Below are 12,979 nucleotides of genomic sequence, written 5' to 3'. Positions count from 1 at the left end.
CACAAGGGCCCAAGGAGGAGGGCAGAAGCAGGGCAGGACTTTGCGTCTTGCAGTCGCCCCCTGCAGGCTGGCAGCGGCACTCGGCGTAGAGACCCCTGAAACCTGCCTGTTAGGAGCGAGGATTGTGGCATCTGACAGTCAGCTTGGGTACAAACCCCAGCTCCTCCCCGATCCTGGGCAAACCGAGACTCAACATGCTTATCAATAGAACGGGTTCTTGCAGGGCTGTGGTGGAGAACGTGCCGGCCCAGGCCACGCACGGCGAGCTCCGGAGAAAGGCTGGCTGGCTGTTCCTTCCCTGCCTCGGTGACAGCTCGGAGGGGGGCGGGGGGCAGGGTTTGGAGGTAGAGAACTGAAGCAGAGGGACAGGGCCGGGCAGGACCTTGCGAAAGACACAACATCCGAGCCTGGATTTTCTCATCTGAAAAATGGGGGTGGAAATCGTGCCTGCCTCAGGCAGCGCCTGTGGGGCCCGCTAATGCGGTGAGGCTCTCAGCACATCAACGCCCAGCAGGCAGTGAGCGCTCTCGGGTGTTAGCTGTGATGTGGCCGCCTTTTCTCTGAGCTCACGCCAGGCACAAGTAGGCCACAGCGAGGCCTAAGGCCAAGCCAGTGAGGAGTGAGGTTACGAGGCAAGGCATGTGAGTGGCGGAAGGATGGCGTGGGGGTAGTCAGGGGGCACGGGGGAGCCAGGGTGGACGTCGGGGCTGATGGCCGGTGGGGAGTCGGGGGTAGACCGGGAGAGTAGCTTGGGCACGTATGTTCTAGACTCGTTGGGTGGCAGTGAGGCCAGCATGTGGCCATCACTACATTGGGCCGCCCGCGGTGCCTCGGCTGCCCTTCCTGGCCCCTAGAAGCCAGCAGGGACGGCCCTGGTGCTGGGACCCGCGGCCTAGTGCCGGCCTTCCCATTCCTCAGCTCCATACCTTCCCTGCCGGACATTCTTGTTTCCCTTTCTTCACCTAAGGGTTCAGCAGGAAACATTCAGCGTTTTAACTCCCAGCTTCCCTGTGAGAATTTGGAGACACTGTCCCCGCCAGCTTCTAGTCTCTGTCTAGGGAAGGCGCCTCGGGAAGCCAGCTCCACAGCGGCTTCCGTGGGGCATCTTGGGCCGCGTTTCTCCCCATTTTCTGCTGCCCTTGCTGGGGGGTGTGGAGCCTCTGGGGAGCCTCGGGGGTGGGGGTTGGCGTGGGTGGGAGTCCTCCTGATGTCAAGAGGGGCTTGGGCCTCATCCTGTCACCCAGGGGGTGATGGTCCAAGAACTTGATCGGTGCAATTTCTTGGGTTTTTCCTTTGCCCTGGGAGCCCTCAGGAGAGTCAGACTGCAAGGTCTGAAGGACTGGAATAAAACTCCTTCCCTTCTTCCCTGCTGTCCCTCTCTGAAGCAGACCTGGGTAGGGGGAGACAGAGGCCTGACCCCCTCCTTGGGGCTGGGGACACTGCCATGGTTTGGAGGACAGGCCAGCATGAAGAAGCAAGCAATGGCCACCCAAGCAGGTACGAATGCGCCAACTCACCACACGTCCAGGAATCCCAATGGCACCTTTGTCCCCCTGACAAAGGAGGCAGAAACGATTAGATGTGGCTGGAGCCGGGCCAGCATGTAAAGGACCCCGTGGGCCAGCTGTGCACCCCAGACCTGCTTTACATAGGCAACTGGGATGATGGCCAGGGGTCATGTGGGTGAAGTTGCCCATTCAGCCCCCAAGGACTGTTGGGCAAGCAGCCACCCCATCGGGCACGGTGCTGTGGAAAGTGCACTAATGCAGGAGTCTGGTCCCTGGCCTGAGCCTCCGTTTCCCTATGTGTTTCATAAGGGGTCTAAGGCCCTTCCTCTCTTAGGCTTCTGCTGTCACAGTCTCTTCCAGCTATGGCCAGGATGGGCCATATCCTTGACCAGTTCAACTCCAAGGCCCAGAGTAGGGTAAGTGGTGGCCCCACGTGACAGGTGAGTGGTTTATCTGTGCTAGAGCTGGGGCGCAGTGCCCATGTCCCCCGGCTCCTCCCCAGGCGCTCTGTCTGAGAAGGTTACGAAGGAGCCCTTCTCCATGCCCTTCCTGCACCCCCAGCAGGGACGGGAAGGACGGTGAGCCATGGGGATGTGCCTGCATCACAGATGTGAGCTGCTCGGAGGGAACCACTGTGTTTTGTAGCCAGGGGTTACATCTTCTCACTCTGGAAATCTGCGTAGTAAGTTTTGTTCCTCTCCTTCTTGCTAGAAAATATTTTTTTGCAATCGCATGTGTGAAGACATCATGAAATCTGGGGCGGGGCCTGGGATTTGCTACGAGTCCGGAAGGACGGAAAGCAACGGGGGCCAACAATTAGATGGTGCCTGCCCGGCTTCCTAGGCAGGAGACAGCTGGGCTTGCGGCTTCCTTGAAGGGGGTGGGCATTTCTGGGGTGATTCTGCATCTGCTGACCCCACCGAGGCAAAATGCCTTGAGGGACAGCTAGCATCTCAAGATGTGTGTGGACGCACAGAGAACAGCATGCGGCTCTGAAGTCAGGTCCTTGTCACACACACAGGCCAACGGGGTCTCCAGGAAAACTTTCACCCTTTGCAAGAGTGGTGGGGAAGCAGTGTTGGTTATAAGCCTGGATCTGTTTTTGTAGCCTCCTTGAGCACCCGTGTCTCTCTCTCATGGGGCTGCTGGGAGGACGCCATGAAATGGGGTCCCGGGAAAGCCTTCTCCCAGGACGTGGCACCTGGTGAGTGTCGCATAAACGGAGTCTAGAGCTAGTGAGCCCAGCATGGCCGCGGGCAAGGGAATTTTATAAGCGTGTCGGTACATCACACTGTTTGCATTTGACAAGGGTCTGGGAGCAGCAAATCTTTTCGTGGGTCGTTCCCAGGTTCCCTCCGTGGACGAGTGGCCCGCCCTTCCTGCTGAGGACACCAGGGCCTGCTGGACACTGGCTGTGCCACCCCCCACGGCCCACTCACTCTTGGGCTTTTGAATGATATTGCAGGACGTGTATACTGGTTTCTTTTTGTTTCTTTTTTAAAACTAATGTTCTTTGCAGTCCTGGCCATAAAATGCTCGGGTTAGGGACAGGCATGGAAGGGCCAGAGACTGGGAAGAAGCAGCCCCTGCTCTGTGAACTGCCCCCAAATGCTTTTTAAAGGTGGAAGTTGTCAGAAAAAACAAAGTCTGCCCACGTTCTCCCCAGTCATCTGATTTTTCCCCTCCTTGGGTTTCATGGGACCGACTGACCCGTCCTTCTTTGCTCCGGGGCTCACACTTAACTGGGAGAGTTTCCATTTTCAAGGCCGAACACTCTCCCACATGCATTTCATTAAGAAAGTCACTGCTGGGGCGCCTGGGTGGCTCAGTCAGTTAAGCGGCCGACTTCGGCTCAGGTCACGATCCCACGGTCCGTGAGTTCGAGCCCCGCGTCGGGCTCTGTGCTGACAGCTCAGAGCCTGGAGCCTGTTTCGGATTCTGTGTCCCCCTCTCTCTGACCCACCCCTGTTCATGCTCTGTCTCTCCCTGTCTCAAAAATAAATAAAGTGTTAAAAAAAAAAAAAAAAAAAAAAGAAAGTCACTGCTGGACATGAATCCTAGAAGCTGCTGGATTAGTCAAGAGGCTACAGCATAATTCATGTCTAAAAGAGGAGAAACTGGGATGCACAGGAGGGTCTGGCCTCCAACGGATGTAGCCCCTGGCGCGAGGGAGAGAGGGCAGCCCGGTGCCAGCCCTCGCTCACCCTCCATACCCCACCTTGGCCCTCTGCCTGGCTCCAGCATCTTGCCTGACTCGCCAGACATCTGAGGCCCCATGATATCTAGTACTCAACGCATCTTTGCCCCAGGCTACATCGCGTAGAGCAATGTCTGTGAAGACTTCAAAGATTGTTCTCAAACGTCAAGCAGAGACTACAGGAAACAGGTATGAAATGGTGTGTGATAACATGGGCCCCCCCCACAGGTCTCCACTGAAGCTTGGACAACTGGACAAGGTATTTTACCTCTCTGGGTCTCAGTTTCCTCAGCTATAAAATGGGTATACTAATAGCCATTTCACTGAGTCGTTGACCGAATCAAATATATGAAGAGTGATTAGCATAGTGCCTGGCATGTATTAGGATCTCAGTAAGAGAGGGCTATTAGTATTTCTTCCCCTTTTATTCCAAAGTCCCCAGGGTTCCTTGGCACAACCTGTCTAGCATTCAGAAATGGTAACTGGCGGGGAGGGGAAACAAAGTTTTTGAGTCTACTCTTACCAGAGGTCATAAGACAAAGGAGAGACAGTGGTCTTAAGCTAAGCTGGTATGCAGGATACCCAGGAAGGCCAGTGAGCTACCTCCCCTTCCAGCACCCCCTTAGCGGGCCTTCAGTCTAGAGGTCGGGTCCAGCCTTAGAAGGGCCTTCATGCTGTCATCTGCCTGCTTGGGGCCCCAGGAGAAGTTTTTGAGGTTAGAGGTACTGGACAGAGGCCTCTCACCCAGATACGCCTGGAGGAAAGCAGCCACCCAACCTAGCCAGCCCTTAGTGGAGGAGAGCAGGCGAGAGAGACACAAAGGAAGGAAGAAATGCAAACTACTTACTGGGAGGCCGGGTCTTCCAGCGGGACCCTGAAATAAAGCGGGAAAGAGTGAGGTTTACAAAGGTCAAGGGATAGTAATACCTAAGCATTCCACCCTGCCCAGCCAGCTGTGTGACCTTGACGTCACTGGTGCTCTAGGAACCTCTGTTATTTTATGAACAAAATGAAGATAGGGCCTTGATTACTAAGCTTCCTTTCAGTTCTAGTATTCATTTATTCATTCATTCACTCATTCATAGAGGTCTCCTCCAGGCCCAGGGTAGGTGCAAGGAAAAGAAAGACACGAATGTCACCTCCCGTGTCTCTGCCTCTCATCACTCAAGGATCATTAGGGCTGTGGGCCTCACCACCACATCCCCTTCCTTTGAGCCTTTTGGTCTCAGTCAGTGCAATATGCTGTCGGCCAGGCCTGCGTGCCGGCTCTGGCCTGGGAAAGGACCCGAGCGGGTCGGGGCTCGTTCTTCCCCATTCTACCACAAAGAAGAAGTCAGATGCCTGCTCTGACGAAGCAGGTCCACCAGGAGATGCATCTTCTGGCTCCAGGGAGCATGACCAGGGAGCGAGGGGGTGGGAGAGGGGGCGGCACCCCGGGGGGCCTCTTCCCCTCTGTTGGGATGGCGGAGGAGGCAGGACTTCCTTCCTCTGATGCCTCCAACCAGCATCAGACCTCTCCATGATGAGCCGGGGCAGGGCATGAGGCAGGAACCTGGTCCCCCTCATACATGGGACCCCGTGTGGCTCCAGGAGCCTGTCCTCATGGACCACATCAGTGTCCTTCTCAAGCCCTTTATTCCTATTTTCCTAGTGCTCCTGTCGAGCACAATTCGGGTCATAGACTAAAGGCTCCATGTAATAGATCCGAAATCCCACTGAAAAGCGGGAGACATTCGACAACATGTATATTAGTGCTAATAATTGCCATAGTAGCAATATGCAGAGCTCAGGAACGAAGCAAATTCCAAGAAAATCATGTCTTTTTTGTTCTGGCACTCAGCTTCCAGATGGGTCTGCTACAAGAGGGTGGCAGAGAAACTGCTCAAGGAGCTGTCTCGGGGCATCACGTAGCACCTTGTAAAGGGAAGGAAACACCTGGAGAGGGCTTCTGGAACTGAAAGGCAGCCCTGGCATGGCTGGGACACGGAGTCCAGGAGAGACGGTAACAGAGACACTAGGACTGAGTCACAAACACGGGTTCCCGAGTCAGCCTGTCTGTGCTCAAATCCCGGTTCTGCCACGTCGCGGTCGGTGCCATAAGCGGGCTGCCGGGCCTCCCTGGATCTCAGTTTCCTCATCTTGTAAATGGGAGAACAATTATAGCTACTTCTTAGGATTAAATGAGATAATGTATGTATAGCACAGGGGCTGGCACACAACAGTGCTAAATAAATGCTGGCGATTACGACAATTAGAGAAGAGCACGGGCAAGAGGTACGTGGAGCTGGCTTCGGTTTCTCCGTGCCGAGACTTAGCTACCAGATGTGGGCTCTCTCCTTCTAGACATCCTGCTCTTCGTGCAAAACCCAAAGCATGACCAGGGGTGGGTCTCAGGGTGCTCACTGGAAGACGAATCCTTCTGCTGCAGGGCTCGCACAAACCCAGGCAGCACTGGGAGTAAGTCACCTGCTCCGGCCCTTGCTCCTGAGGACATCCCGGAGGCGGTGGGGCAGTGACTCCCTCCTAGAGAACCAAGGTGGGGCCCAGTCAGGGAGTCCCTGGGGAATGCTGGGTAACGGCACGCACGGGCGCAGGGCCTGTCCCCATGTGTTCACTGCGCTTGATTTTGCCCCCACGGCACTAAAACATAAGCTCCCGAGGCTGGGATTTTTCTGTTTTGTTCACGGATGTGTCTCTAGTGCCTCGAGGAGTGCCGAGTTCTTGGTGGATGAATGAACCTGCGGGCGATGCTCCAAACCTGGGAACTCAGCCTCCTTCTTTCCCGGGCCCCCCACAAACACAGCTCAGCCGCCAAATGTCCTCCTCACCCCAGGGCTTTTAGCCCTGAGCCCATACCCTCTTCCTGTCACTTCTGCACTGCCTGGGCCTGATGTCACAAGAAGCTGGGCAGTCGCCGCCTCACACCCCAGGGGAGGGACTGGACCGATGGTTTCCAACCTCACGATCTGCCCCAAACAGGGACAGAAGGGACCTACCACTTTTACCTACCGCTCCTGTGTCCCAACTACCTACTCCTCCTACCTCGTTTGCACACGGAAGGGACTTCTCTTGGGTCTCAGTACCAGGAAAAGCTGTGTTTCACTCGTGTGCCTTCAACAACCCTGCTTTCCTCTTTGCTCTGAGCACCAGGAAGCCCGAAGTCAAGTCAGCGGCTCGTCCTGCCCAGGGTATTGTGGTGGCATCAGCTCTGGATCCTTTTGCTTTCCTGCCTCTGCTCTCCACCCTCCTCCACTATTTCCGGGGCTAGTTTCTAAATCACCCTGAAATAGTTTTCAGAATAAGGTGGGTGGAAATGTATGAAATAGTAAATAAATTAATGAAAGCTCACAGAATAATCATTTCCCCCTTAAAAGTAACAGCTTATTGGAATCTTTGTGGATCACCAAGGATTTAGATGCGTTAATATATTCTAACTGGAAGAAAATACACACACACACACACATACACACACACACACACACATGCACGTGCAATTACATATATATTCCTCACAATTCCTAGAAGAGTCACATACTATTACTATCCCCATTTTACAGATGGGGAAAGCAATGCACAGAGAGGTAAAGCAGCTTGCCCGAGGTTACACAATTAGAAGAGCCAGGATTTGGACCCAGGCAGTCTGGTGCCACAGTCCGTGCTTGTAATCACTATATTAGGCTGCCTCCTTACAAACGTGTACTAAGTGTTAGCTAGTATTTCAGCAAGGATCACCTTCAGTCAGGGTAGCAGCTGGCCATCACATATGTCCCTGTATTTCTCTGGAGAAAGACACCTCCCTACTTCCCTCTGTCATCTGTTTTGATCTCACAGCCTCCATTAAGAAGTTCTCTCTGAAATCCACAGCAGGCATGGCCAGCAGGTGTCAGCTTGAGTGCAGACGCCAGTGGATTGGTAGTGACCGAGCCAAGCATTACGCTAAGAAGCCTCCTGATTGATTAGCAATGTCTGCCATGGACACAAGGAGTGGAGTAGCGGTAACTACAAGGTTTCTACCAATTAAGTGACTCCTGCTGCTACTTAAATCCATCCTCCGTGGTTGTGTTCTCCGGGCACTGGCCATCCCGTGCCCACAGGAGCCTGGGTCTTCCAACTGGAGTCCAGAGCGACCCCAGGAGGGGTTCCAAAGAGACACTCAGAGGGTGGGGACAGGTTTGTGACCAGCTGCCATCTATCTCCCTATCTCTTGACTTCCTCAACAGGATTCTTCCTCTGCAGGAAGCAGATAGAACAGGGCTAGGAGGCGATTCCCACTCTGGCCAGCTTCCCATTTCCTCCTTGTGGTTTCAACCAGAGTTGAGTGAAGGTGTAAGACACACACAGACGCTGTGCAGACCCCCCGGGGATGGGAGCACCTGCTCTGGCTGGGAACGGTCTGGGGGCGAGGCCGGCAGGGGCTCTCAGAAAGCGGCATTTCTGGTGAGGGCAGGGACCCAGAGCTGCCGCTGGCAGGTCAGCCCAGCCATGGGGCCGGGTGTGGGGGGGGTGTGGGGGGGAGGCCCGAGGAGTGAGGGAAGTGAGGACTCTTTTTGGCTTCGGCAAAAAGAAGAGGGGGGAAAGCAGCCCATTTCCAGCAGGTGGTCTGTTGAAGTTTCCTACGGTGGAGTTTATTTTGGAAGATTGATGACAGGAATTGAGATCTGACATCTAAAACATGCCACGATAAATCATCCCCCTGCTTTCAGAGACTGACACGATTTTCCTCCCTCTGTAACCCGGCAGTCAGAGAGCTGGGCAGGGCCGTCAGCGCGGGTTCAATGTGCCTTTCGGGACCCGACAGAATAGCAAATAATGGTCTTACGGCAAATCGGGCCGGCCGCTCTCGCAGGACAGGCCGAGAGGGAAACCGGTGTGGCAGTGGCTGCTCTGAGGAAGGGTGAGCATAGAGCAGCTTTCGGGAACCTTGACAAAGATCTGATGTGAGGGCTCCGCCCTTTCCACTCCAATCCCCAGCTCCCCCGGCAACCTCTGGGCCTTTTGTCCAGGTATCAGATGCTGCCCTCAAAGCAGACGTGCTCCTATTCTCTGGATCCATTACTTCGGGGAGCCAGTCTCTCTGGGCTCTTCTCAGGTTCTCTGGAAATGACTGGGCTCCCTTGCCCCGCCCTGGGCCTTAGGGCGACGCCAGGGGAAGAAGCCTGACAAGCTGGAACTGGTATTGTCTCCCAACCCAGCCCACTGAAATTGATCCCCTACATCAAAACACCACCACCAACAGCCACGACCACCTGCCCAAGGTAAGTGGGCCAGAATGGAGCTGCCACACAGCAGCGTGGACAGCACGTCCTCAGGAGAAGTCCACGCTCAGAGCCACGCGCTGGCCTGTTTACCGAAAGGCCAGGAGACCTTTCAAGGACCAGAACTGAGAAGAGATTATCTCTTCTTGCTAATACCCAGAGCTTCTTTGAGTCCAGTTGCTTCTTCTGGGGACAAAGGAGCTGGGCTGACAATGGGGCAAGCCAGCCTTTCAGATTGAAATTGGGACCTACTTTGCCCCCGGAGCCGCCATTGTCTCGCCCTGAGAGGTGCAGAAGTGGTTGGAAAGCAAAATGGCGGCCTCCTTCCCTGTGTCAACATTCTGGAGGGACCCCGCAGGCTTCTGCAGAGGAAGGCCCAGGGGCGCCCCTGGAAGAGAGTGGGGCCGGCTGTCGGTTCCCCCACCCGGGGCCCGGGTTACCAGCAGGGAGCAGGGCCTTTCAGATGTGCAAGACCGGGCCGCGGCTGGAGTTACTTACAGGAGGTCCTGAAAGAGACAGAGAAAAGGCCAGGGTCAGTGTCACTGCTGGAAGGACAGGCAGAGCTGCCTTAGAAGCAGCATCCAAAAATTCTTCGGCCGAGGGGATTCCATCTGGTCTTTGGAGTTTGTATTTTCCTGGCCCACTTTCACCGATATAATCTCTTCCCCCTTTATTTCATCTCCATATTTGCATTATTGGATGAGAAATCCAGAGGTATGGGCCCCAGGCGCAGCCCGGCTGGGGCCCTAACTTCCCGAGAATAGTCCCCTCTCACTTCCCGCCCCAACCTGGGTACGCGGCTGCTTTCCAGGACACAGGGCCGTGGGCACCAAGGCAACACGGCCAAAGGCCAGCTGTGCGACAGAACCTCAGGAGATGATGGTTATTAGCAGGCTTCTTGTCCTCTCCACGCTCCCATGAAATGCAAGGGAAAACAAGCAGGAAGCAGCAGGGGCGAACGACATTTCTCGCCGCTAGGTTCCCTGCCTGATGTCCCTCTGGCCTGGTTTCTGTTAAGCGGGTGAGTCAGGCGTTTCTACCCTCCTGGGTCTGCTGCCCGCTCCCTCCTCCTCCCCGCCCTCCTGTGCCCAGGGGTCTCCCTCCCTCTGCACTTATCTCTCTTCTCCTTCTCCTGTCCGCCCCCCTCCCCCCGGCTTAGCAATAGCCCATGCCAGCCAAGAATTGCAAATTCACAGAGGGGGCAGGATGGGTGCGGAGGAAGGGTGGGGAAGAGGCAGCAGCAAGTTAGGGAGCTAAAAACATGTCTGCCGAACATGAGTCATGAGACCCCCAGGGCCAGTGGGATCCGCAGCTGGGCCTGGTGTGTCCACCGGGCCCCTAGCGACCTGGCCACGTTAACACAGCTGCTACTCTGTTGCGTCTTTTATGCTCGGCCAAGAAAGACTCCTTAAGTTTCCCCTTGCTCCTCACATTCCCAAAGCCGGCTTCCTTCTCTCTGCCTTCATCTGCCTGCCTCTCCGTCCGGCCAGGAGAAAACAGCCTCTTTCATGCTGGCCCCTGTCAAGCCATCCCGTTAAGGGGGAACAAAATGTTTTAAATTAGGAAAATAATAAGTCAAGAGGAGTAGTGACTGGGCGGAGAGGCCCAAGGCAGGCCGGGGTGGTTGAGAACAGCGAGAGGGAGGGAGGTTGAGGGAGGAGGGGAGCGTCTGGGACCTATTAGGCAGAGGGGCAGGGGAATGTCACCCAGAATCTGAAAATATCCCCTGAGTGCAGTTTGCCAGAGGGGCCAGCCCAGCTGGAAAGTCCGTGCCTCCCGGCTGGGGGAAGCATTCTCATGAGAAGCAGGCTGGTGACAAAGTTCAGTACACGGCAATTTGGGGACGGTTTAGCCACATGGAGGGCAGATGCCCCGCATCCTCCGGGCCTGACAGGGCCCCAGCTCCCAGCGCTGCAGGCTCTGGCGAAGGCCCAGCCCGCTGCTAGCAGGCTTTCTGCTGCATGTGTATGCCCCATGAGGTGGGCCCGATGAGGCTGGCACTCAGCCAGCTCCCGGGAGAGCCATTTGTTGAGTCCACCCCGGAGCGATAGAAATTCTATTAAAGATTCCGTGAGTTTTGGGGGCGCCTGGGAGGCTCAGTCAGTTAAGTGTCTGACTTTGGCTCAGGTCATGATCTCATGGTTCGTGAGTCTGAGCCCCGCGTCGGGCCCTGTGCTGACAGCTCAGCACGTGGAGCCTGCTTTGGATTCTGTGTCTCCCTCTCTCTGCCCCTCCCCTGCTCGCACTCTGTGTGTGTGTCTCTCTCTCTCCCCAAAATAAGCAAACATTAAAAAAAATTAAGAAAGAAAAGATTTCAGGAGTTTATTTATTTATTTATTTATTCTTTTAGTGTTTTTATTTATTTTTGAAGGAGAGAGAGAGACAGAGCACAAGCGGGGAGGAGCAGAGAGAGAGGAATTCGAAGCAGGCTCCAGACTCTGAGCTGTCAGCACTGAGCCCGACGCGGGGCTCGAACTCACAAACCGTGAGATCGTGACCTGAGCAGAAGCCGGACGCTCAACCGACTGAGCCACCCAGGCGCCCCAGGAGTTTTTATATCATCCTCACTGCCATCATCACGGCACACGCCTCCATGGTCCTCCCTCGGTGCCAGGCACAATTCTAAGTGTTCCCCATTATGGTGAAGGTTCTATTACCCCCACTTGGCAGATAAAGAAACTGAGTCACAGCAAGTCAGAGCTACTCCACCCAGGCCCTTCACTACAGTGCCCCTCTCCACACCTCTCCCTCAGCCGCATGCCCAGCTTTTCAGCCTCTGGCTCCCCTCTTTAGATCCTCCCATCTCTCTGTTTTGGGCTCCTTTTTCTTATGCAAGGGAAGCTGGCTGGGTCAATCTCTTCCAGGCCACCACTCCCCCACCCGAGGCTTCAGGAATGGGAAGAACCCAGGTTTGTCACTCGATTCTGTACCTTAGGAAGGGAAAGAGGTTAGGGGAGTTATACAAAAATGACACGTTTCTCCGGTCAGTGACGATCCTTAAGTGTTTCCCCTGAACTCTTCAGGCCATTGGAAAACCTCACTGCGGCCCTGCCCCTGCCAGCACTGGATTTCAGAGTGCTGCATTCGGTGCCCAGCAGTCAGAAGGTGGCTTGGGAGCCTAAGGCTTTGCGAGATCCAGCAGTGCCTTGCGGTTATAGATGGGCCTCCCAGGTGGCCCCTTGGCCATTCCTCAGTAACACCGATGCCGACTGACCTGTTCCACGGCCCAGGCACCAGAGGACAGGGTCACCCCAAGGCAACCCCAAGTCCTCATTGTACAGATGGGAAAACAGAGGCCCAGGGAGGGTAGTGACCATGCAGTCACTGTGTGGGTAGATGATTGGGATGGGGCCAGAACCCAGGTCTCCTGACTCCCCAGCCAGGGGTCTTCCTAATAAATCCCACGCTCACACACTACCACAGCCGGAGGGAGGGGGAAATCACCTGACTCCATCCCTGGGCCTTTTGCAGCAGGGAGGATTATGAAGGTTGTGCCAAGGTCCTGGGGTGAGCCCAGCAGCCTGTGGTGAGGTTCCCAGGGTAGGTCCATGGCAGAGGTTCTGCCTGAGACCCTCCTCCCCCCGCCTGATTTCTGTCACCCACCACCTCTCTGAGGACACTGCTGTCCTCTCCAGGGTATGGCTGACCTACTTCAAGTAAACAGCAATGCTCCTCTTGAATGGACCTGTAGCAATGAACTTCTAAGAAGAATCCTGGGGTAGTGTTGTAGGTCATGCCTTTCTTCAACCATTTTTTGTATATTCATTCATTCATTCATTCATTCAACAAACATTTGACAGTTGCCTGCCATGTGTCATTTGCTGTGTCAGGCTGTGGCTCTGTCCAGAAAGAGAAGGCATAGTCATCACCCTTTGAGGAAGGAAAACTTCATTAGCTAAGCACCTAATATCCACCAGGCCCCAGGCTAAGCTCTAGTGATACGGAGATGAATCACTCATTTCCTCCCCTTGAGAAGTCAACAGTTTCCTGTGTTAGAAAGCTGGCAAAATTCCAGACAA

At 55.0% G+C, this 12,979-nt stretch overlaps 1 protein-coding gene across 1 annotated transcript in view; it reads right to left on the bottom strand.

The window, feature by feature from the left end:
* The window catches only part of COL13A1 (collagen type XIII alpha 1 chain), a 147,076-nt gene that overhangs the window by 75,624 nt on the left and 58,473 nt on the right, over nt 1-12,979 (bottom strand). The window contains 3 exon segments of the mRNA XM_042960600.1: nt 1,518-1,553; nt 4,553-4,579; nt 9,459-9,466. Of these exon segments, the coding sequence (XP_042816534.1) occupies nt 1,518-1,553; nt 4,553-4,579; nt 9,459-9,466 (71 nt within the window).

The sequence above is a fragment of the Panthera tigris genome, chromosome D2, assembly GCF_018350195.1.
Source record: "Panthera tigris isolate Pti1 chromosome D2, P.tigris_Pti1_mat1.1, whole genome shotgun sequence".
NCBI classification, from domain to species: domain Eukaryota; kingdom Metazoa; phylum Chordata; class Mammalia; order Carnivora; family Felidae; genus Panthera; species Panthera tigris.
This window is presented reverse-complemented; position numbering and strand designations above follow the sequence as displayed.